At 37.1% G+C, this 25,859-nt stretch overlaps 3 protein-coding genes and 1 long non-coding RNA gene across 5 annotated transcripts; 2 read left to right on the forward strand and 2 right to left on the reverse strand.

Moving 5' to 3' along the window:
- Nucleotides 1-1,428: 1,428 nt before the first annotated feature.
- Nucleotides 1,429-16,884, reverse strand: LOC149047766 (uncharacterized). 2 transcript variants are annotated; one of them, XR_016185224.1, is made up of 3 exons: nt 12,829-16,884; nt 12,366-12,446; nt 1,429-2,429 (listed from the first exon to the last, which is right to left on the reverse strand). It is a non-coding gene; the product is annotated as an uncharacterized LOC149047766 (long non-coding RNA). The 2 variants fall into 2 exon arrangements; XR_016185225.1 differs by lacking the exon at nt 12,366-12,446.
- On the forward strand, nt 1,790-4,385 carry LOC113669142 (uncharacterized). Its single transcript, XM_027185148.2, has one exon. It carries the CDS (start codon nt 3,220-3,222, stop codon nt 3,739-3,741), a length of 522 nt encoding a protein of 173 aa, XP_027040949.2. The 5' UTR covers nt 1,790-3,219; the 3' UTR covers nt 3,742-4,385.
- A 132-nt stretch (nt 16,885-17,016) lies between the features above and the next one.
- Nucleotides 17,017-18,588, reverse strand: LOC113669160 (uncharacterized). The gene has a single exon (XM_027185162.2). It carries the CDS (start codon nt 18,254-18,256, stop codon nt 17,813-17,815), a length of 444 nt encoding a protein of 147 aa, XP_027040963.2. The 5' UTR covers nt 18,257-18,588; the 3' UTR covers nt 17,017-17,812.
- A 1,712-nt stretch (nt 18,589-20,300) lies between these two features.
- On the forward strand, nt 20,301-22,130 carry LOC149047767 (uncharacterized). Its single transcript, XM_089201601.1, has one exon. The coding sequence runs from the start codon at nt 20,728-20,730 to the stop codon at nt 21,121-21,123; it is 396 nt and encodes a 131-aa protein (XP_089057727.1). The 5' UTR covers nt 20,301-20,727; the 3' UTR covers nt 21,124-22,130.
- Nucleotides 22,131-25,859: the final 3,729 nt, after the last annotated feature.

Here is a 25,859-nt window from a genome sequence, read left to right on the forward strand (position 1 = left end):
CTTGTGCTGAGGATTACTGCTTTTTTTTTCATTTATTTAAGCTTTATCGTCACGATACGATTTCTGAAACTTGGTGAAGCCACCCCTGAAATGTTTATTTCGTTATTACTTACGGAGCACACCAAATCATTGTTAGAGTCAAATTGTATTAATTTTAAGCATATAGGTTTCCTTGAGTATAAAAATGTTTGCGACATTTTAAAAATCAATGGCACGTGCAAGTTATTTGTTCTTTTCAAACAAAAAGTCGCACTACTTTTAGACACGATTTGTCGCCTTCCTAATAATTCGTGTGTTCTTTACGCGAAAAAGAAAATTGAAGCAAAACAGTTGAAGAAAGCCTAATAAGACATAAGGAAAAATTATTTCACCGCTCACCATAAAAGACATTTCCAAGACATCAATTACAAATAAAAGTAGCCTGCTTGTTATTTATGGACACTATCTGTGATAATTTACCCCGCAGTTAAAAAACATCATCAGCTGACGAAACGTACCACTGTATGCCTAATTAGTTCAAAACCTGTTAGTGAGAACGCAAGAGCAAATATTTCCATCTTAAAATAGATTTATCTGATCAATAATATTACTGCACGCTTTGGTCAAAGCTTTACAGATCAAAATAATGATATTTTTCATAAAATTGATCACAGATATTGAAACTACCACTTGCCATGCTGGTAAATAGGACAACTCTGGACAGAGTTGAAATCAGTGTCTCGTGTAATCAAGTTAAATTACAAAAACTACATCAGACAGTCATCATTTTGTGTAGTATCCCTCGTTACATATAATAAGAAGTTTCCAGGCATATAGGTTTGTGTTTTTTACACACTTTATTCATGGAGAATGAGAAGAAACTATTAACAAATTTGCAAGAGTCAAATTTTGAACTTTTTGAGGGAGTTTGCTAAAAACACTTTATGAAGAATTACCTGAGAATAATCGCTTAAATTAGGGACCAGACTCAATCTCTTCGCATTATCCGCTCACCGGCCATGTCGGCTTGGTTCAGAAAAAGAGGGGTGTTTTTCCCTTGATCTTTATCTGAAGAGTTTCAGCTTACTAGTCTCCATAGATACGGTAAGTGTTGGGGTAATTCCTTTCCGCACTGATATTTGTGGAACTATTTCTGTACAGGTAAGGAGTGAAATTTTTTGTTTTTTGGAAACCTGTGTATTGAATCTCAGATATTTCGGCTTGAAAAGCAAGGAGAGAGTCGCCTTGGTAACTAAAATGCACCGATATTCCGCATTTGTTGTGTGTCTAGTTTATAGTATAATAGTGGCTATCACCGGAAACCAAACCTAAAGTGTAAGTCAAGAGTATTTGTGGATGCGGCGTGGCAGGGTTTTTTATGTTTCTAAGGGTTTGAGGTTTTTTTTTTTTAATGTGTCATAATTTCCAGAATAGAATTGAAACAAATGAAATAAAACTATATCTATATTTGCCCCAAAGACCTTAGAATTGTGATCATAATCGCAAATAATCGAAGGTAAAAAAGAATCAAGTCGTAACAAGAGACCTCTGTCGTTTAATTCCTAGAACAATATGTTTCATGTTATCTATGAGTAACTCCTATTTTCCATAAACCTAGAATAAAACCGTTTTTTTTTTTTCAAGTAAGTATCGGACGCAATTCGGGATTGCATTGGTTTTGTTTCAATCCGATCCGCAATTGGTTTAGAAAATTCGCGCCAATCTTCCAACCAATCAAAACACCAAACCACTTTGAAAAGCGATCCCGACTCGGTCACACACGTTTTCCAGTGCTTCAGCAGTTCATTTGTTTTGACGGGGGACTGTGGTGCTGCGTTAGCAGAGGGTGTTACAAGATAATTCGATGATATCAATTGATATCGTGAATTGACCACTGAAGAGAGTTTCTAAAGCTAACGTTCCGAACGTTAGCCCTTCGTCAGAGTGAATGACGAAAGCCGGGCTAACCCTAGAAACGTCAGCTTTTAGAAACTCTTTACGGTGGCCAATTTATTTCATCAACCTATATACGGTTGTTAGAACCAAATTCATTAGTTTAACATCGGGTTCTTACTAGTTCCTCGTCATTTTTTCTTTCTTATGCTTGACCTCCTTTATTACTAAGGTTTCGGTTTTACGGAACTGAATCGAAAAGCCCCGTATTCTAAACAACCAGCGAGGCGTTTATTTATTCCCATAAACGACGAAAAACATCCGCACACGTACAAATTCAAAAGTTTCGCCACGTCCTTTAGAACAACGTGAGAACTTAGTGGGGGATCCAGTTGGTTGAGTTGAATCTCCCTGTTAAACGTCAAATTCTACTGCGGTTGACCATTCTTCAGCACTTTCGTGGTCATACTTCACAATTCCTGAGTGTCCGTTTCACGACCGTTTCACCCTTTTACCGCCAAGTTTGACATTCAAAATCAAGCTCTCCTCCGTCCATTCTATAAGGAAGATCGAATGTTTACAAAGAGGTAGTCACATACAAAAAAAATAACAAATTTTGAGGAGTGATTTATCAAACGCCTTCATGTCCTAATGAGGCCAGTTGTCAAATATTCAACAAACAAAGCGGATAGACAAACACTCCGTAATTGTTTCCGCAACGGTGAACAATAGCGACTTGTTGTTCTGACGTTGTTATGGTTTTGTGCGGACTCTTTCCTTAATTTTGTAGCAATTGATAGTGTTGCTAACGTTATAGATTTTTAATAAAGACAGTAAATCCCAACTCTGCAAGGTTATTATTGCTTATAACATATAAGTAATTGTTAATCAGCCACAAGGTTGAGGTAAGTCAAGACATTTTCGGTTGGTCCTTTCAGCATACAATAGAAAAAAATTTGCAAAACGTGAATAATTACAAGCTACTGGAAGTTGCTTCGCTCACCAATATAATTCATGGCCCCCTCCAACGGAAGTTCTTTACGTATGTAAGTCACTTTCTAGAAATTCTTGGCCTTTTGAGAACATCTTTTTTTGGCTGATTTTTACATTTTTACATCGACCCCCTCTGTGAAGTTTTATCTGAATTGTTAGATTTCCGCTTTAAAACTAAAACTACAGAACTAAGTATTTTCATTCACTATTTTTGTCCTGATGATTCACGTGAGGCCCAATTATGGCATGTGGGATGTCGGCCGATATTGTAGTTTCGCTTTTCGAGTGCCAGGGCGTTGCTGTAATCTTTTTAAATAATGCGACGTGATAGAGGTTCTGCGTCGCTGGGCATAAATGCAACGGAACCGTAAGTTTGAATCAGTTGTTTTAGAAGAGTTGAACTACACAGAGCTTGTCTCGAAGCATTCCGTCAACGAAAACATAATGCGTCAAAGAGGGAATATATTTCATGATGACACTAGGATGCTTCATCAGTACGATGAAATGCCTCTCACCATGAAAGAACTCGGTGTCGAGAAAGGTTTTGATTTTGACTTCAAATATGGTCAAAAATCTGCGTGCGAATTCAACGAAGATTTGGCAGCCATTCACCAGAGTATGATGCAAAGCCCGAAGATAAACCGTCATCGAAAGAAAAAGAGGAGAAAGTATCCAAAGTTTAGATTTGTTCCGAGCCTGGAAGCCATCAAAGAGAACGAACTATTTGAAACGCATTTTGAAAGTATAAGGAAATTAGAGAAAGATTTAGCCTCCATTCACGAAGAGCGAGCCCTGAATCGTGGTATGTCCATAACGGAAGAAGGAAGACGAGAACGTCGAAAAAGAGGTTCAAGAAGTTCGAGTGCAAGGACGTGATTGGACAAACTGGCTACGACTATGCTGGTCAAAGAAAAAAACGCTGATACAGCCTAATAACTATTCGCTTTGCTGTATTAGTTAAAAATAACATGGGTACATGACTCAAATACCGTCGATACTTGCACAGCCATTAATTTACAAATTCATTGAAAGAAAAAAGGGAACCTTGTCAAGACTCGCCAAGATGGAAGATGTGAGCGTTTCACCACGAGCGACTGAGTGTATCAGTAAAGTTAACGGCTCAGAGAGCAACATTTAAACAACTTGTAGACGTAAAAAGCTTTCACGGTTTTTTTCAGTTTCACCCTAAATGAACATTGCTCTAGCACACATTTATGCGTGTGGGAAAAGAGAGTCACAAGAGAGAGATCAGTGCAAAGAAGCAATAACATCCCTATATTGAATGAAATGCGGTAAATTTCTCGTCCGTTATTAACTCGAAAAAGATCTGAGTAAAAGCGATGGATCCGTCGGTATTTGCCACGCCAACAACCCACAAGGAGGAGAAGATATAGGGATCGATAACAATTCCTCCAATTTTGTAATATTGGGATTTCGGCATTCAAGAAGCATACGTGCTAATGAGTCTGTAAAGCGAAATCTTAATATTCAAGAGCAAATAAACATCATTTACAGTTAAATGCTTTTTGTCTACGTTTGTACAGAATTTAAATAACGAACGATGACTTTTACGGAATTAAAGTGTGAAAAAGATATTGGTTTCGTTCTATCTCCAACTAGGCTTCCTTGGCGCCAGACTTTCGCAGATCGTGTTTGTAAACAGCACGGGACAGAAGCACGCAAGTGCTCGCGTCGGCGAATTTTCCTTCTTTGTGATGAAAACTTAATTATGACTTAGGGAGAGGGCATTGTTTGCGAAGAAAGCAATATCAAGGTCGAGTGCAAGCCTTTGTGTGTAACTATTTACGCCTACTTTCGCAACCCTAGTAGTTAATGCAAAACATCTAATTGGATGTAAAAGTTGCCACTATCCTCCTCTTCATGATGGCAAAAGATTAATTTCTTTTATTTTAATTGCAGGTAATTTAGTGTTAACAACTGGGTTGAAAACGTAAATTAGCCACCGTAAAGAGTAAAAAAGTCAATCGCCGAACGGCTAATGCTCGAAACGTCAGCTTTTTTACTCTTTACGGTGGCTAATTTACGTTTTCAACCCAGTTGTTAACACTAATTTACTTGCTATACTCTCCCACCGACGCAGCACCACAGTTTCTTTAGAAACTTACCCCTTTATTTATTTCAATTGATTTGATTGGTGTCAGCCTCTGATGGATCACGAAGTTGTTTTGCTTTCAAGTGAAGAGGGCACGGACTTCATCCTTAATTGATCCGATTTCCAACTGATTAACAATCCGTACGTTTGAACATTTACCTTTGCTGTTTGACTAAGTAAATAGTATTATTTCTTTTCCTTTTGTACTGGTAGGTGTAAGATCTGGAATTATTACTCTTCACAATCTAATGAAGATTATAACGTCTTATTTACCTTTGTAATAAGCTGATTATCGACTGTCAGTAGTGGTTTCTAGAGATAAAACTATATTGCATTGCTAAAATACGTTTAGCGTGCCCAGAGTCCGTTCGGTTTCAAAGAACAGAATCAAATGCAATTTTCGGTAACAATTCTTTGATGGCAAAATTCTGGGAAACGTTTGGCGATTCATTAATTTTTTTCTTCAATTTGTGATCTGCGTTGCAGACAAACTTTCTCAATCTAGCAGCTCATAAAAAACGGAAATCCGATCAAAACGGCGTAGTGGCAATATCCAATCTCAAAAGCACTCGAATTCTTTCCTTTTAAAATTTCCTCGAGAGGTAATTGATTGAGTCACATTTGAAAATTTTACGGACTTTTAAAATCGATCGCACTTCACATTCGATTACTCTCACGGTTTGTTACTCGGCGTTTTTTCTTCGACATTTCCCATCTTTCGCTAATTTTTAACACCTAATTATTCTGGCCAACAGGATTGCGCGACTGACGTTGTTATACTGCACTGTTCTTCAGTTTTTAGGGATGGATATCTGTATCCTGCACGGAATAATTTTTGGCTCCCTCGTCGAAAAAAAAAACCAATCCGCTTTTAAAAAGTAGTTAATTAAATGGTATCAAAAGTTATTCATTGATTATTCATAATTCATTTGTTATTGTGAGGTGAAGGATCGAAGAATTTTATGTAAGAGACACCTCTATGGCCCGGTTGCCCAATACTAACTCGTCTTATACTTATTCCAAACCCATCAGTCATTTTCCAAGTTCGGTTTGAGTTCCTGGTTTTGAAAAATTACATTCAAAATGGCCACAGTCCAATGGTTTTATAGCACTGTTTATTTACAAACTTTGCAACTGTCGGCTTATTTTCCAGAAAACATTCAACTTCTCGCATTTTAGTATTTCCGACGTCTTTGGAACGGTAGTTCCGACTTATCAGTGATATAGACTGCATTAGCTCTAGACTGGTTTTATAGCTATTTGGGTTATCTACCGGCTACACCACAAAAATGGCGGGAAATCGGGACGAGCCAATACGACTTACTCTGGATATCAATCTCGGAATAAGACTGTTGCAGACGTACGAATGTCTTTCAATTTTAAAACAACAACGAATAGAAATTCAGGTGAAATATTTCTAGTCTATAAACAGACAGAAAACTGTCGGGCAATTCCTATCGGTTTTATTTTGTTCAAGTACTTCAGTGCTAACGGGCCATCTGTGTGGTGAATCATCTTCTTGGCTTCTGACACGTTAAGTTTCAGTAGTTGAGGAGAAAATATTAGCTTAAGGTAAATTGCTGTAAAACCTAACGAGATTAGAAACTTTTCTAATCATGAGTGAGAGCTGTGTCGTCCAAGTGAACAAGCAAGAGTTGGAAGACCGAGAAGGAAGAGGGAGGTGTAAGACGTCCTGGGGGGTTGTGGCCAGGTAACCTGGCTTGTAATATCAAACCGTTTTTGAATCAGACACTTAAAACTCTTAAGGCACTTAGCTATAGGAGTTAGCTTTCTTCGGGGATTGGTAAAGCTAAACCTCTTCTTCTGTGACTCAATACATGTACTGGTTTGTCTTACTCATACCTGAAGTACACATATCAAACTTACGTTTAACATCTGCCTCTGTAGATTTTCGTGACATGTCACGCAGTCTGAGGTCAGTCAAAAACACGCTACTTTTCGAACATTTTCCTCTTTTTCGTGTATTTCATTTGAATTGCTATCTTTCTTACCTTCAGTTTCTAAAACTAACGTACATAAGCTTTCTATACCACTGTATTTGAAGGAAATCATTAAAATATTTCGTTCGGGTTTTTGAGACTTATGGTTAGCGATTCAGATATGTCGAAGAGGGGTTCACGCCACATGCAAGCAGTGGCCATGGAGTCTGGGACTATAACTCTAAAGCGCATGCCTAAAACTGGTCATTACCGCGAAATACGAAAAAAACAATAAATTTGGCGCAATTTGATGTATAATACATGAGGTTTGGATATTGTTTGGGTTCGGGAAATGGGACTCGAAGTTTACGCACTGGTGATTTTTTCTTCGCTGGCTCTTCTCGCGGTGGCGGTAGATGCACAAAACGATTTCGGCGAAGAAACAAATGGCCCAAAAGGGGAAAAACTGCCTTGGTTTACTTACGAAATAAACAAGTAAGTAAAAATTGCGTTTATCGAAGTGTATTCCAACCTGTTTCTTTTTTCTTTTTAATTTTTTTCAATTTTTTTTCACCGAATTGATTTTTTTTTAATCAGCTATCTCATATATTCCCTGTCGAAGAAGTCTGATCAAGAGCCGAACGACGAAAGTGCTGATTCTGTGATTGTGGGAATCGTGGAAAAAATATTGAGGGAATCTGAGATTCGCGGAGTTGTTATAAATTCCAGAATTCTCAACGTCTTCAGGAAAAATATTTCTCTCCTCCATTCAGCGTTCAAGAAAGCGTCAAAAAGTGGGGGGAAAGTATAAAGAAGCTTATTGATGCGTGGAAGGCAAAAAACCACTCCTTCAAAATTTTCTATCATGAGCTTGAAAACAACTCATTGATTGAGGAAAACCAACAGCTTCGTGGGCAGAAAAGGAAAGCTGAACTGGATTTAGTCGCAGAGCAGGCAAAGAGATTAAAAATTGAGCAGGAGTTTGAAGATGTTATTAGGGATTCGGAAAACAGAAAAGAACAATACAAACAAAAATTCAAAAGATTTGCGAAAAAAGCAGCAAGAATGCAAAAAAAGGGACAAAGAGGTCCAAACAAAAGCAAACGTTTCACTGATTATACCAAACAACATCAGGCAAGATTAAGGCGAGGATTTAAAGAAGACTGCCACTCAGCACTGTCATTTTTAGGCCTCTACAATTTTATTGCCACCAAGGTTGAGGTATTTAATAATGACACTCAACAATATGAAACTATTTCATTGGTAGAAGAGGGAGAGTTACAACTATTGGAAACAGAGCCAAGAGAACTGACTGACAATGATATTGATGACATCAATATGTGGGTTTACTTGAAGGAAAAATTGAATATATCTAATGAAGCTTGGCATGAGTTGGCCATGAAGTGTAAAGACATGCCCACAAAATATAAAATATGCAAACACCTAGATAAACTAAATGCCAATTGGAATCTGAGAAGTACACCAGGGGAGGCAGAGGGAGTACAGATTTCTTTCAGGGAGAGTCTTGAGGAACAGATAAAAAGGCGGCAGAAAAATGGAGTATTGGACAAGGTTACTACTATTAAAGTAAAGCTCAGTGATGGTACCAACATTGGGAAAAGGCTTAAACTTGAAAATGTCACATACACAATTTTGAATGAAAAGGATGCAGCAATGAATGAAAAAGGGAACTATGTTCTAGCAATAATTAAGACAAGAGAGAACTATGACAATCTTAAAGAAAGCCTTGCTGATCTAAATAATGAAATGTCAAATTTAAAAGAAATTACTGTAAATAGTCATAAGTATAGCATTGAGTATTTTTTGGGAGGAGACTGGAAGTTTCTAGCCTGTGTTTGTGGTTCAGGGGCTGCTAATCAAAATTTCTCTTGTATTTGGTGTAAGTGCCCAGGAAATGAAAGGTTTGACATCAGTTAAAAGTGGTCTATAACTGACAAATCTCTTGGGGCAAGAGATTTACAAGAAATAGGTAAGTATGCAAAATCTAAGCAATATAATTGTAAAACCAATCCATTATTTGATTTTATTCCTATTGACCATGTAATAATTGATACACTACATTTATTTTTGAGAATATCTGATAATTTAATTGAACTTCTGATCAGGGAACTTCGCAGGAAAGATGCCATTGACAAGGTATCTACTTTTTCAAATGGGTTTTGTCGAAATAAGTATAGACATATGGCTGGGTATGAGAAATTTGTAAAAGAACTTGGAATTAATTTTGAATGGAAAATTAATAGGGACAGCAAGAAGTTGGAGTACAGAGACCTTACTAGACCTGAAAAACTCTTGCTTTTCCAACATATTAATTTTCACTTACTATTACCAGAGTTTCATAATGTGGACAAGCTGCAAGCCCTTTGGGGTAATTTCATAGATATTATGGGTGATCTTAAACTTAATTACACTACAGATGATGCTATCTCTAGCCTCAAGGACAAAATCAAAAAATGGTTTCAAAAATTCTTAGACCTTTACCAAGCAAAAGATGTAACACCATATATGCATTCTTTGTATGTTCATGTACCTGAATTTTTAAAGCTATACCAAAATTTAGCTTATTACACTCAGCAAGGTATGGAGAAGTACAACAACACTGTATCAAAGGACTACTTTCGATCATCTAATCATAGAGGGGTTTCTGCTCTAAAGCAACTTTTCTTGAAAAAACACAGAATACAGCTTTTGGAAGCTGCTGGTTTGGAAAGGGTGAAGGAAAGCTACAACTGTGGAAACTGTTCAACTTCTGGCCATACCATCAAAACATGTACTGCAAAATACAGCAAATGCGATGCTCCCACTTTCTGTGCACATCTTGTTAAAATAGATGGTAAATGGAAGCCAAGATGTGATTTAATCAATCAGTAATGATATAATATATCAATGTATTAAAGGAGTATATTACCCAAAAACTGTTAGTAGACGTTGTGTAGAATAATTTGCTATGCCTGTGAAATGTTTCTTGTATACAGTATTCAAGGAGTCTTTTTCAAAAATGTTACTGCATTGATTACAACAGAATCACAGACTGAAATATATGGGTCATTTATAACCACATGTTTACATTTTATGAAGGTAATTCACATGCAAGTAAAATAATTCTTTGACATCAACTATCAAAATCAATAAACATTTGTATCCACATCTGTTGCCATCTCCACGGACACATGTAAAAACGACTCGATGCCCGTCTTCGATTTCAGATCTCACGTATTTATCGCCAATTAATTCAAATTCCACTATGGGGTTTCTTTTTGTCAACCAAAATCTCACAGTCCCTGGTACAACATAAGCAAAATCGCCGTTTTCATTCATGATCCGCTCATTCCACTTTGTGCCGATATAACAATCCAGAGTTTCATTTGAAAGAATTTCATATATTAGTTTATTCCTCTGATATTTTTTGGATGAAATCCTCCCCAAGACTTTTATAGAAAACATCGTCATCGACTTGAATTTCAATACGAACTTCTGGATCCTCTCTGCGCCCGGAGCACAACTTTCGGTTGATCTCCCTGTAAACGCGTTCATAAAAAGTTTGCTGGCGATCGCTGAAGGAATCATCGATTGGTTTTGACATCGGTTCCAATCGCATTACGGGCAAATTATGTTCATCGCAAGGCCTCCATTCGTCAAATTTCTCGCAGTACCCTTTGAAATGAATTTTGCCATGTTTTCTCGCTTTGTCGACCTATATTATCTCTACAGGATAAATATTCTTATCCGTAGTTTTTATTTTCTTGCATTGCTTGGTCTTAGCTTCTACGAATTCGTCAATAAATCTCTTCGGAGTCTCATGCTCCCGCTTCACTCTGTTGGCCGCCATTTTTAACATTGGCGCTCTTTGCATATTTAATTGCTCTGCGCATGTCAGGTGAGTAATACGGTGGCTTGGGACCAATTTTAAGCAAATGTTCAGTTTTCTATGGGATAAGTTTGATATGCATTCATAAAAGACAGGACTACCTCTTATCTTGCCAAATTGACAGCTGACAGTTGAATCAATGCTTTAATTTCCAAATATCAAGCGTTCAATAGTTTTATTGATTCTTTAAATTGTTTTCGTGTTTTTCTCAAACGAAATTCAGCCTGTTTGCATTTCATGCATTTCTGACCTCCCAGTTACACCGAGTTCTCGGAGATTATGAGCTATTATGAGCTAATATTACTCTTAGCTTGGTTTGATAACTATTTGGGTTATCTAATAAACGAATAAACAGCATTAAAAATATGCCGCCAATTATCGCGAGCCAATATAACTGACTATCATTCTAGAATAAAAACGAAATTGATGTAGGCGTGCTGATTAAGTTCTATGTACGTGATTCAATTTTAATAAACAGAGAACTGTAAGTTGGCTCAGAGATTTTTTTTTTCCATCAATGATATAAAAATCAATCAATCTAGAGGAGTAAAAAGTCTAATTCTTTCGGTTTGAAGTTTATGCTCCATCCGTGTTGTAACTTATCCAATTGGTTTCTCGTACGTTCTTTTAAAGTTTCAGTACACAATCCATAATACAGAAAAAGTTACAAAACAAGTCAAAAACAAAAACGGAAAAAGCCATGGGCTGCGAGAAGAAGGGAGCTGAGTGAGAGACTATTTCGACCACGCCCAAAGTACAGAATAACGAAGCCTCAAGATACTTAATCTTTTTTAATGAAACAGTGTCACAAGGGCTTCAAAATTCGTATCTCAAAACTAGCTGACGAACAGGTATAAAATTATTCGTTTCCTCTCAAAGAAGTTTGGTAGATCTAGTTAAACTGCTTTCTTTAAAAGTCAGGTTTTGGCTCAAAAAAACGAAATTGTTAGCCGACGGCTAAGTCAGTGCTATATGATTTCCAAAGATCAAAATTTCATTGAGACTGGTTATTTGCAGGCCTTGTCCTGAAATTTTTTTTAAAATTAAACCGTTCGCATTTCATCACTTCCGACCTCGAAAAGAGTGAAATATCTACCTGCCCTAGTTTGGTTTTAAAACTATTTGAGTTACTTACTCAACATCAAAGATAATACGCGTCAATACAACAAGAATCAAACAAAAAGTAAATTTTCATATATGCCTCTTCATTGGCGGATGAGAAAAATCAATTGGTTTCTGAATGATTATTTTCTTTTAATTTGATTAACATATCATAGCAAAGTCGCTGGTTCTATAAGGGTTGAGCACAGCTGAACATCAAAAAGTACTTTTTATCGTATCAGTTCTGATCTCTCGGTGATTTATAGAGCCATACCTCTTTGGCAGTAGCTCAATACTGCACCATTTTATAAAACGCAATCTGGAAAAATATTTCCAAAATTCTTGCGATCTCTCTGGCCATTATTTTCCACTACTTATTGCAAATTATATTATTGGGAAAGTTCAATTTTGCAATTAAACGGGACTGTTAATCCACAGACTCTGTCGTGCGTTTTACCTCTGGTAATTTAATCCTTAAGATCTTTCATTTCTTCCGACCGTCTTACCACAGCACATCCGAACTCCTCGGTATTTGCACCTACATCAAGATAATCAAGATATTATTATTATTATTATTATTATTATTATTATTATTATTATTCCTGTTACAGTCCATCTTCTGGTTGCCAATTTGGGAATAAAGGAATCTGACATGAAGCTAGCTCTTTTTCCCTTGAGCTAGTAATATCAAAGAACATCCCCTGACAGCACAGGCGGCCCAAGCTCACGTCTCGAGAAAAAGCCAACGATTAATTCATGAACGCGTCACGCATTGTGTGACTCGGTGTTAAGTTACGAGAGGAACCGTTGAAAATTTGAACACGTTATAAGGAATAGTATGGGGAACGAAATATGGTCGATTGACAACGATAAATATTTCGAAATATGAATATTTTACACGTAAAACCAATAAAACTTACTCGTATCCTGTGTGTCCGTTGTAGATTCCAGCGATTTTTGCCGTTTTAAGCTTGCTTTACCATCACTGTTATTCCTGTCAAAAGACGAAGTCAGGCTGCACACTCCGATTTCAACCGTTGTCCACGCGGAGGTGGTTTGCGCACCGAAAATCCTTCCGATCGGCATTTTTCTCAGCCATGTTTTACGATCTAAGATCATTGCACTCTGGGACATGTCTCAATACCAAAACTCCCCGCGCATTTCGCTGGAAACGAGCGTTTTGTACCTGAATTTCCAAGTTCGCTTCTTTCTGGCTATGCTTTGAACAAGCAAACTAGACACGGCCGCGGAAGAAACTTGGGTACAAAGTTAATTTTCTCTCTACCGCAAGTGGTACGGTCGATCAATGTACAATACTTATCCCATCCCCACAGAGACACCTTTTCTGACAAGAAAACATTTCATATTCTCGTTTCTTAGCAACCCTTCCTATTTCCCGAAACTCGTCAGTTTTACAAAGACTATCTCTAAATATTTTTAATTAGTATGTAGTTTGAAAATGATAGAATTATTTTAATACATGATACCATTTAGTTTGATTGGTTTATCATTATTTCTGAGCGTTTTTTTTTTTTTTTTTTTCTGAACAATTGCTGTCAACTCGTGTTACCCATGGCTGGTTGTTGTTCTTATATTTTCAAAGTAATATTAATAGAAAAACAAGTATGAGGCTTTCATCGGAGCTTATCTTTTTGTAGAAGTATACCCGAGACACACGGTATCCGGAGGCAAACATTCCACGTGTCAGTTCCACTTTCTCTTATTAGTGCGGTTTGATAATTATCACAATAGGACTTAATCGTTAAGTCATAGCAATAAGCTTCATTTAAGAAAAGTGATATGCACAAGAGAAAGGTGTGCGTCTATTTATATTATGAATGACTCGTTTCTTCAAGAGTGTGACAATTCCCTTTTGGTTACGGCTATGTGGTTCTTACTTTTTTTGTCCTTTTTTTTTTATCAGGTTCCGGTTGTTCAAAGGGAACTGAGATCATAAGTCTCTGACTCTTAGATGGTGCACTACTGTAGTTTTGTAATCGCTTATCCGCCCAGGAGATAGCTATTTATCTAGGATAGCGGCGTTATCCGCCCTTTACACAACTATTGGCCTTGAAGTTTATATATGCGCTTTCATGTCAAGATGTCAGTTGTCTGTAGCGTGAAAATAGCCTGTTGCGTGAGTCGGTGAAACGTAAAATTAAAAAAGTAACGATATCGGAGTACCGGAGTTCATCACTATGTTACTGAACAGTCAGTAATATCTTACTTTGAAGTACTTAATGGGGTTCCCATGCCTCAAAGATATTGGCAATTTTCCATAGTACTCAAAATTAACCATTCAATACAGACACATCGGCTGCTTCCATTATTTAACCAATTAGTAATGAAGAAGAAAGGAAAACGTTTAGGAAGGATTATCACAGAATCTTAACAGGTTGGAAAATCGTGAGCCTACATTTGGCATGATTACTCAGAGGGGGAGTTCGGAAAACAAAGCTCCGTCAAAGCTGTGCGTTTTTTTTTTTTTTTTTTTTTTTTTTTTTTTTTTTTTTTTTCATGTCTAGGCCAAATTTTAAGGCAAAAAGTATTGTTTTCACTATAAGCAAATAGCTACATTTTTTCCTGTAATGAGTTTAGGTCGTGTTTTCCCTTATTACTGAACTCACTCACCATGCTCACGGTAATCTTCAAAGATCACAAAATCACGTTTTCTCGCCATTCTGGACCACTATCATATATTCGTGATATACATTATCGTTTGTCATATTCGTTGAGAGGCATTAAAAATCTTATTAAATATAACTGAATATTTCATTTTTCTGTAAGGTTACAATTCCAATTATGCTAAATTTAGCGCTCTTTGCACTCTGAGGTATAGCTCCAATTAGGTTCATAGCTTTATTCTGATTGTCCAGATTATTTGCATTTTTCATTAAATACATAAATATTTTCCAAGCATTGTCACCTGTCGAATAATTTGGAGTGTAAAAAGAAAACGAGATAAATAATTGCAAGTGTACATATTCACATTATGAAAATTTTTGTAAATTGCATACAGACTGTCAAAAACACTTGCATGAATGCTCACTTTTATGTCTTTTCTTAATTTACTTTAACTTTGAGAACTGTGCAGGATGAAATGGCCTGTCACAGTATCAATACAGAGTCGGCAGAACATGGACAATAATCCTCTTAGTTCTTTTCAGTTCTTAATTCTACTTTCATGTTATACTTAATAATAATAATAATAATAATAATAATAATGAACTTTCTTTAAGCGTCAGAGTAATTAGCCATATATTAGCTAGTTGTGGACACTAAAAGAACATTCCAAATACAAAATTAAAACAGGGATGCTCCGAGAGTTAAAAATCTATTCTAAAATTTACAATCATTTGAAAACAGGGACGGTACTTTGCCGTCTCTCGCTTTAATTTACATTAAATTTCCTTGCCGCAAACTGCTTTAAGACGTGATCTGGCCCTTACTTTTTGAGCTTTATTTACTATGGGAAAAATCTTTAAGCTTTAAATAGCATATCCACTTTTGCTGCATATCCACTTTTGGTAGAGTTACCCCACTCAACTGAGAACTTTCATTTCCGATCCTTTTAGTTATCTTCCCGCCGTTGAATATCACCTACCAATGAAATTCGCCAGTGAAGTATACAGAGGAAACCTCAAGTGTTCTCACATCTCAACGTGGCTGGGCAGAAATAAGTATTTTCAAAGGAAAAGCAAGGAAAAATTCTTTAATTATGGTGATGTTGCCGTATCACCGTTTCGCTGATGTTGCCTTCCTTGCCAATACCTTCCCCGTTTTTTTTTCCGGGGTTTCGTCTGATACCTTTTTGAATTTACAAACGCACTCGTTAAACATTGCGCTCAAGTCCCGCTTGCGAATTCAGGAATTTTTGCCTTCTGCCTCTATCTCAGATAGATTCCCAGCCGTAAGTTAACGAGTTACAATTTATTTGAGAAATAAATTTCCAAAAGCTTGTATAAAAATATTTTGTGGCTGGAAGTTTCACTGCTATTTGACTTTTTGTACACCTTTTTTTTCCTTTCTAATATTTCTGTAAAGACGGAAAGGGGAATACAAACAGTGGCTCAGTGCGCCGTATCATCACGTTTTTCTTCGCTGAAGTGTTACTCAATCGTTTCCTTCTCATACCTTCTTTTGATGCATGAACACCTTCCCAAATACTTCCGCGCTAAAGTAAAGTCAGCTATTCAAGAATAATTTTTCAATTTAATCATTGAAGGCAGCTTATCAATTCCATGTCAGCATCTCCTTAAATCTTCAAATCAATATCATTTGAGTATCGATTCTCAAGAGAGCATACAGGATGATGGGTACAAGGGAGTGCTAAATGTCGACGGCAGTATTTGTCTAAAAAAAAAAACATAAAAAGAACGAAATTTGTTATTCCTGCGGTTTCGGTTACCATAACTCTTTATCTGAATGGAGTTTCGGTACATAGTTACTTCAAAACACAGTCAAAACATTGAAATACAGCAGTAATATCATTAGAATGTCTTAGTGGTAAACGTAAGAAACATGATTTCCTTAGCCGGCTCAGGTCATATTATTGTGTTCGAGTTCTCTTTGACAAATATAGCAAATAAAACCCATGAGTCACTTCGCTTGATGAAATTTCAGAATTTAACAAACGTCAGCGGGTATCAACTTCTAAATTTTTATTTTCATTTTCGGTAAAATATAAAAAAAATTGTCCTCCTGATATCACAATTTCAGCTTACTTTCTTAAAACAAAAATTTATTTTCAGTGAGTTTTGGTTTCGAAGGGTGCATATCGGAGAAAGTGATGATTAATAAAAAAATGAAAGTAATTACGAAACAGGACAAATTGACGAGACAAGGTTGACAAATAACAAAGATCGGTTCCTGCTTTTTCCCCGACAGGTTATTTGCCGTTTTGCATCCCTTTGTTTCCCGAACACCGGTAGGCTTAAAGTAAGGGACAAATTTTGTCGCGGCCTTTCAACCCTTCATCTTCAAACTTCTCTTGGCTATTGATTCTTCATTGAGTTAACCTTGCTGAGGGTTTCCGGAAATAACATCTTTTGAAAAGAAAAAAGGCGCAAAATAGAAATCAAACAGTTTGAATCTTCCAGTCGTTTCTCTTTCAGTTTCCATATCATTTATTTTGTCTTATGTACAATACATATATAGTTGGGTCACAACACAGTCAAAACATTATGATACAGGACCAGATACTTCAAATTCTAGGAACTAATTAATTGCCCTCATTAGTAAGCGGTCTATATCTAAATCAACGCCTTAGTTACGCTAAACATCGCCCAAAACTTTCTCAAAAAAATCGAGTTACAGTGTCCCTACATAATAGCAACTGCAACCTACCCACAAAGTGTTTTTAGCATTCATAGGTAACTTTGTATTTCAGTGGAAACAAATTTGATGTCTATGAATGTAACCTTGATAAGTGAAAACCAAGAACGTGCTAAAAGTCACGGAGTGTTTTTAAGCGTTCAATGATTAATCTTCTATGTCTAAAAGTTTCTTGATCTTTGATTTGTGAGGTTCAGGCAGAATCTAAGGGACATTAAGAAGAATCTACTTATTCACAAGATAGTTTCCATTCTTTAGCATGCCGAGAAAACCAGAAATCTAATTAATGGAAATAAATGCCATGGCAGTCTCTGAATGGCCATTACTTTACAATAACTTCAAGGAATGTTAGAGCTCGCTGAGAACCCATCGTACAAATTCGGGTTTGTCTCACAACCAATGTGTTCTTTCTTCCGAATACAAGTTCCCTCCTTATCATTCAACAATCTGTAGGGAGACCGTTTTTGACATTGGATGGCGTCCTCGCCTTTAGCACGCAAGGCTCAGCGAATCGACATACACGTTCCATTCATGCGGCCGAAGATGGTCATTGTCGGGAATCCTTTCACATTACGCCTTCCTACTAGTGCCTCTCACGTGTCGTTTCTTGTGATGGCGACGTCCTTCTTCCTTAACTGGTTGTATCCCACAATTCAGAGCTCGTTCTTCGTGAATGGAGACTAGATCTTTGGTGATCCTATCCAAATGATCCAGCTGTGATACAAACAGTTCGTTCTCTTTAATGTTCTCCAAACTAGGAACAAACCTACTCTTAGGATACTTTCTTCGCTTGATCCTCCGATGACGGTGGCGGTTTACTTTAGGACTTTGCATCATGCTCAGGTCGATGGCAGCAAGTTCGTCGATGAAATCCCACGACGATTTTTGGCCATACTTAAAGTCGAAATTGTAAACTTTAGCTTTGTTCAATTCTTTCATGGTGAGCGGTTTGTCCTCATGTAAAAGGCAAGTGCACACGATTGAAGCCTCCTGATAAAGTTGTGTTTTGCACATGTTGAGTTGCCGAAAAGTTCCCTCTTGTGGAAATAACTGATAAAACTAATGCAAAAGAATGATCGGGTTCCTTAAGTAGCGAGTTCTAATCAGAGCCAATATATAGAAGGTTTATTTAAGGATATGACTTCAAGCCAAACACTCGAAGATGGACTGAAGCTCAGATAGTATTTGTCCGTGGATTTGCCTCTAGGAAAATGGACGACAAACATCGAGCACTGATACTGTTACATCGAAGAACAGACCAAATAACAAGATTTAACCCGACCTTAAACGAAAATCGTGCAAAGAGATGAGTCATCCAATCACGACTTTTTTTATAAGCAAAGAAACCACGATTATCTTAAAGGTAGTTCGAAAATATCTTATGAATTGTACAAGTTCTCGTTGCACACGTACACACAAAGTATTGTCTCCCGATAGCAAATTCATCAATCACTTTGATGTCATCTTTTTTCGAACCGGAATGGGTGTTCCCTTCAACGGTTCGAGTTTCGTGTCAATCTGTTCATTAAATGACTTCTTATCAGAAGATCGAGTTATTACTCATTTCTGCTGAGTATGCCCTTGAAAGCGCACCAAATGCTTCTTATTTATAGGAGTAATCCACACATGATATTGAAGACAGTGAAAACACGTGTATTCTTGTAGATTGTCAAAGAAGTCACGCTTTGCATGTAATGAAGGACTCAAAAGGAGGAGTGGCTCGAAAGAGCTATAAAAACAACACCATTTGCGCTAAAAGCGAGTCTCTTTTAACAAAAAATATTGATGTGTCTGAGCAACAACCAAAAAAAAATATCAACAATAACAACAACCGAAAGCAGGCTATCAAGGAAAGAACTAAAATGAGTGCGAAAGAGCAAGTTCCCGTCCTTCGATCTAAGGCTCCTCACAATTCAGACTATTGAGCATATAATTGTACGATAGTGTTTCCTGTTTTAACATTTTCCCCCAATTTTGTTGTAAAGTTACAAGCAAAGATGTATCACAGCAATAACATAAGATTTAAAAACAAATCTCATTTTTGTGAGACACAAATGTTAGCCGAATTGTCTGAAAAAACCGGAAGGATAATATTGCTGATTCAATAGAGAAAAAGATATGTCTTGCCTCGAAAAACAAGTTAAATGTTAGAATAAGTATACTCCATCTCATAACGGAATGAAGATAAGGAAACCAATCAAGTTGTTATAAGAACAATTATTCTTTTCTTTAATCAAATTAGATCCGACAACGACTAGTTTCCTAACTTAATTGTAATTCAACAAGAGAAGATAACAGTAAAAAAATATCGTGCTTTCTTTTTTCTTCATTGGATGGATGTCAACACCGAGTTTCAGCAGTAAATGCTCATTTGAGCGACAGACTGTACTTTCCGCCATTTTGATGACGTAATGACCGTTATGGATTGTTGAGTGTGTTCTAATCGACCTTCCAAATGAGTTAGTTATTGGGTCAGTAAAGCGATAGGAAGCGCTTTTTATTACTTAGTCGGTCTCATAAACAACAGGTTTCGAGCATTCATGCAGAGTGCGCTTAGAATCTCAGTTTTTTGTGACAGAACTACAGTTTTTACAATGGAAGAGTACACAGAATTCCAGACAGTTGTACAGTTTCCTTTCAGTTTCATCAGCCTGAAATATAGATATTCAGCTCAGTATATTCCATCAGTAAGTTACAATAGCCAAAATAAGTTAAGAGTGCGTTGGTAAACGGTAGTGACAATATACCAGCGGAGGTCAATGGAATCACGTCTCATCAGGAGAGGCAGTGAGAGCAGTGGGAGTGAAAGAATGGCACGTGTCCTGTTTCAGAGCCCATGTGTTTCCGCATCAGCTGAACCAAACTTTTGATATTGCCTTCAGCTGACAACTTGTTTCTTTATTTTGGTAAACAAAATAGTTCGTGCACGAGAATTGGGCATTATATCTATATACAAAAATAACTAAAAGTCCAAAACTATTTGGAATAAAGAAAGACTCGCTGACTGGTTTTCTCCCTAGGAAGAAATTGATTAATTAAGAAACTAATTTAACGACTTGAGTCACGAATCCCTCCAGACCAATATGTTTTTATAATAAGCAGAGGCAAAAGTTCCTATTTCCTAAATAACAAACGGAAACTTTATTTTCCGACAAAAGAATTAAAATTACCCCTTTGCTCTTACTCTGTGGAGGTTAACGTATGATATATGATTGCTTCAGAACACAGCTGTAGTGACCATTAAAAACGTTTTTCGTTTCATATCGCCGTGTTCCTAGATAACTAATCAAAGTATATTGCATTCTCATTTTTTAGTGCCTCGACATCTCTGTGATTCCATGAGATAATCATTATATTGGCTTCATCTCTGGCCTAAATAAAGATTCTAAATCCTTATCTTGCAGCAGTTTTCAACAGCATTTGAACTAAAAAGAGCTCATAATTTGAGGCTGTGTGCAACGCAACTTTTTCAAGGGACCTCAACCATGTGCCTTACGCAGGAAGACAAACCGCTTACAATGAGAGAATTGAACAAAGCTAAAGTTTACGACTTTGACTTCAAATATGGCCAAAAATCTTATCGGGATTTCAAAGATGAACTTGCTGCGATAGACCTGAGCATGATGCAAAGCCCAAAGTTAAACTGTCATCGGAGGATAAAGCGAGGAAAGTACCCCAAGTTTAGGTTTGTTCCTAGTCTGGAGGACATTGAGGAGAACGAATTTTTTGATACACAACTGGGGAATTCTAAGAAAGTCACTACAGATTTGGTTTCCATTCACGCGAAGCGAGCTCTAAATCGCGGAGTGCAGCCAATCAGGGAAGAAGGACGTCATCATCACAGGAAGCGTCACGTACGATGTTTTTGTCGAAAGGCATAACAAACCTCGATAGCAAGAGGTGGACCCATATTTCTGCCTTGCAGGGAGAGTGACGTCCCCAAAAAACTTGAAAATCCTGTACGTTTAAGAAGCAAGAGGAAAAGCAAGAGGAAAAGACGATGCTGCAGTAAAATTGGTTATAAAAGTCAGCCAGAGAAAGAAGGTATCAGATGCAGAAAGGATTCCTTTCTGAGAGAATATCAACTTACCTCAAATTCCTTCGACATTTTTGACTGATGGAACGATGATTGTAAATATCATATTTTAGAAGAGTTTCAAAGGGTTTCAGTGAGGCTTCACTACCCTACGAAATTTGACAAATAACTGAAATTACACGTACTGTCAGGGTCAATTTCGTATCAATATATATTATTCGGTTCGAGATCTAGTTTGCTTCAGATTTGAAGAGACGTGCAAAAAAGGTTAAAATTTACAGTAACAAAACTTGGAACGGAGTGAGGAAGACACGTAAAGCTATTCGACTGAACGTCGAATTGTCATGAAAGGTGCTAAAGTTTGGAATGATATAAGTGATGACATATAGCTCTCTCTATCAAACGTAAAAGAAAAAGTTTAAGTCAATTCTTATCGCTAAGTATTAATCGCAAATTTACCGAAACTATATTTTTCTGGCTTTTTGTTGTTAAATACTGGCATATTTAACTTTCTTTTATTGTCTTTTTTTTCCCACTAGCTACTGTTGTTTTTTATCTTTGTATTTTGTGTAGTGTGTGCGCGTGTGTGGAACCTAACCCTTTAATGTAATAATTTATTAATAACCTAAGTAAGGCTGCCTTATCTTTTTAGCCCTCAGTGGTTATTATGGGCAGCCTAAACTTTCTCCATTTTTCATGTAATATATATATTTTTGTATCATGTAAATTAATGTAGGTGAAAACAAAAGATAACTCTATCACTAGCCTGGCAAAGACTGAGTGTAGTCAAAGCCGCAAGTTGGCACAAATGCAGGTGAACAGGTGAAATATTGAAAAAGGTCAACACCCCAAGTTTTATGTTTCCTTTCTTTTTTTTAACAGTAATACGTCGATCAATTTAAAGCTTCAACATTGCCCGGGCCCCCCGCCAGGCATTTTTTTTCAACTTCCTGCCCCTCCAGGACAAAAAAAAAATTGATAGTCACTTTTTTTGAAAGGCTAACTTTTTTTGGAAAAGCAACATCAGTGACCTTGGCCTTCTACACATTGACCAAACCTTAAAACCTAAACCTTGCAGACCTTTTCTTCTAAGCCATTTGACAGTGAATTATTTACCATTAAACTCCTCCATATTGAAAGAAATCGCACGTGTATTCCGCCGGAAAGACTTGACACTTCCAGTACCCAGTACTCTCTTTCCTCCCCCCCCCCCACGCCCCCCTCTCCGTTCGCCTGTCCTGATTGTGCTCGGCAACTTTTGAGCCACTTTTGGCATTTGGACTTCGACCAACTTTGACTTTTTGAGCAATTTGTTAGCAAAATAGAACTTTAGAGCACACATCAAGCACGAAAAAGTTAACGATTTCAAAGAAACTTCAATTTAACCGAATTTCTTAAATGATTACCGACCTTTTAAAAACAAATAAACCATGTGTTTTGCTCCGTTAAACTTACAAGCTTCCGTAAATCTCATCCATATTTCGAACAATTCTTTGAAGCTAAGTTTCAAGATATTTTTCTTGACCGATGTTATCAATTATTGTGAAGAACGAAAAGCAGAGCTTTTTACTAACATTTATTTAAAAATATCAAGTAATTTTGGCAGTAACTTTTAAAATTTAGGTAGCAACTTTTTGGATATTCATGGCATGGCATGGCATGTCGTTTAAGCATGCGCAGTGATATTTCTGCTGACATAAACAATACAATTGGTTGATCACGTGCGCAGCTGTCATTAACAGGTTCTGGTGCCATCTGTGCCATTCATCAGCCCGGCGACAAGGCCTTTTCCGTTGGCGTTTCAAAACAGGAAGCAACTGGAAACCGTTCGAAATATAAGCTCCGTTTGACTCGGTTAGTTGTACTGCAAATCGTTCCTCGTCACGGTGAAATTAAAAACCTTCAGACATGAGCGCGTTGGATCGACCTCTTCCTATGGCCTGCTGGGAGGAAGAAAAGGACAAGGATTACTGCCTTGTTTACGATTTGATGTCATCGATCTTAAACGCGGAGTTGTTAGCCATGAGGAGGAGTCTTTACGAAAAAGGCCTTCAACTGAAGCACAGCCATTCCTGTATTTGTAGCTTTCCACTGGAGAAAACGTTTCCGGAGAAAGACAGTGGCAAAGATGACAACCAATCTTACAAGTTCGGTGCGTTTGACTTCTCGGAAGTACACCGTGAGCGCGCTCTGAAGGCGGGAAAACTGAACAAAGCCGATAAAGGCAGACGATGGAGAAGGAAACATTTCTGGACAAAAACTGCTTGATGCAAAATTATTGGATACTAAGCGGAAAGGTATAACGGCTTACGACAACATATATTGCAAAAGTATTCATTTGGCTTCGTCGCTCAGTGTTGTATCGTGTAGCGTAACAGTCCAGGACTTATTTCTTCAGTTGAGTAAATCCAGTAAACCTCTTTTAATGCTTATTGTACATAAATATCATAAAAAGGCTCAGTTTAAAGTTAAGGTTGCTCTGAAACACGGACTGATCGAGCAAATAGTGATATAAAACTTCTACTTGTCTAACAGTCGCATAAACACAGCCACCAACAGCACATATTCCCGATACATATTTTTTAATTTTATAGTTCAAATATGATTTAGTTTGTAATTAAACAGAAACAAGAAACAAATTTTCGCTAATAAAAATTTCAACTTGAAATTATCACCGATCGGTCAATTAATGTGGTCCTTGGCTTGTGGGGTGAGTGGCAAATTTTCAAGTCGAACACAAAAATTGCATCATTCAAACGGAGAACTGTATGTCTTCTTTTGATATCCACTACGCCAATTTGACACAAAAAAATAAATAACAGGGAAAGAGCTCAAATGTTATGAAAAGTTGTGTTCGAAACTTAAAAGATGTTTTCGACTGCATTTTGTTATCGAATAACCTCAGAGGTTTCATTGAAAACCATTGCTGTTTTGACCCGTCAAAGTTTACATTCTAAGACTCCGACGTAAATAGAACTACCTGTTGGGCGAAGCAATCAACCGGCTGAGTTCATCACGACACAATTGTATTGAGCCACGTAAATACCAAGAGTCTAGCTGACATGTTTTTAAAAATATAAACGAAGAAAGGATTTTTCTCCAAAATTTTCGAAAACATAACACATCTGTAAGGATACACCAGGTCTAATTAATTGTTTTGGAACAAAACTGAAATAATTTAAAAACAGTTTATTTTGATAATGCCCTTCCCTCATTTAGCGACACCTGCATCAAACTAGTTCACGTGACAGCCTGTTTATGTCTATTATTGTGTCTGGCCATGAAAATTGGGCAATCTCCATACTTTGGCATTGTTCGCACAAGCTCATCAAATTTTTCTTCCTTTCCCTCTTGCTTTCTTTCTCTTCTCTGGTGTTTCTCATCTTTATCATACGTTGTTAGGGCTCTCAAGGTAAAATGCTTTGTTTGGATATTCTTAGTCACAAAAACGAGCTTCCTAAATTGACTTCGTTCGGTTGATTCTAGAGTGAGAGAGCTTGTTGATTTAAATGTTACAGGTGTTTTATCAATATTTGTCAGAGAGGCACACTTGTGAAAACGATTCAGCACTATAGACAAAACTACAACCAAATAAATGTGACGATCAAAACTTTCAAATAAGACCTGAGCCTTAAAGGGCATGTAAACCCAAAAATACATGTTTTTCTTATACTATGTAAAAAGTTGCGTAGAAAACGAATTTGAAATTCGTTTTGTCCAATTCGACTCATTTAAGGAGAAAATCGGCATTTTCAACTGAAATTCCATTTCCGGTAAAAACAATAGCGAGAAGTCGTGACGTAAGCGGTGGAACTAAAATATTGCTTAACACATATTTTACAGTAGAACCAGTGTGGGAGCTCGTGTAAATAACAGTAGCTCGGAAGATGTTTTTCCAGAAGATAGCGACTCGAATGCCTTAAGCTTAGTATATGACAGCGAAGGGGATAATCCAGAATCTTTAGGAGAGTCTGGGCCACGTCCTTAACAATATGAGCCGCGTATGGTTCACCGAAGCGAACCGTATGAAGACAGTACAAAACATGTTGACAGCGATGCGACCTTCTCGGAAACTTAGACTGGTATTTAATTTACTGCGTGATTTATTTGTATTTGACATGAAAATCCAATAAAGCAAGGGTACGATCTAAAAGAATGCAACAGAAATTTTTTAAACCTGAGCTTCAGAGGGTGTTTTATATAATAATATCAATGGTGTGAGTATGGAACTTGTCAGCCAACGCCGACAACTCAGGAAAGTGTTTGCTGTACGGAAATCGGGCAATTGTAAAGTGAAGGAGCAAGGGCCTGAAACCCAGATAAGTTGTGTCTCTGAGCATCCAGGTTTTCAGTCAATTTGCCTCGATGTCTGGGTGCTGGAGATGGCTTATTACAGGCAGCTGTAAGGCACATATAATCACACCGGCGAGTAAGCTAATTGTTTTCTGTTTCATCTGTTCTGTTTTACATTTTGAGATCGATTTACTTGAGTTGTTTTTGTCATTGATTTAATAATACAGTACTACAGCAAGTTGTTTTTCGCTTCTTTCCTGACGGGAAATTTCGCTAAATTGCACACAG

Source organism: Pocillopora damicornis, chromosome 3 (assembly GCF_964200805.1).
Source record: "Pocillopora damicornis chromosome 3, jaPocDami1.2, whole genome shotgun sequence".
In the NCBI taxonomy this organism is placed as follows: domain Eukaryota; kingdom Metazoa; phylum Cnidaria; class Anthozoa; order Scleractinia; family Pocilloporidae; genus Pocillopora; species Pocillopora damicornis.

Bases quoted from the DNA above. Each gene is read 5' to 3' on its own strand.
- LOC113669142 (XM_027185148.2), top strand. From the start codon at position 3,220: ATGCAACGGAACCGTAAGTTTGAATCAGTTGTTTTAGAAGAGTTGAAC.
- LOC149047767 (XM_089201601.1), top strand. From the start codon at position 20,728: ATGTGCCTTACGCAGGAAGACAAACCGCTTACAATGAGAGAATTGAAC.
- LOC113669160 (XM_027185162.2), bottom strand. From the start codon at position 18,256: ATGTGCAAAACACAACTTTATCAGGAGGCTTCAATCGTGTGCACTTGC.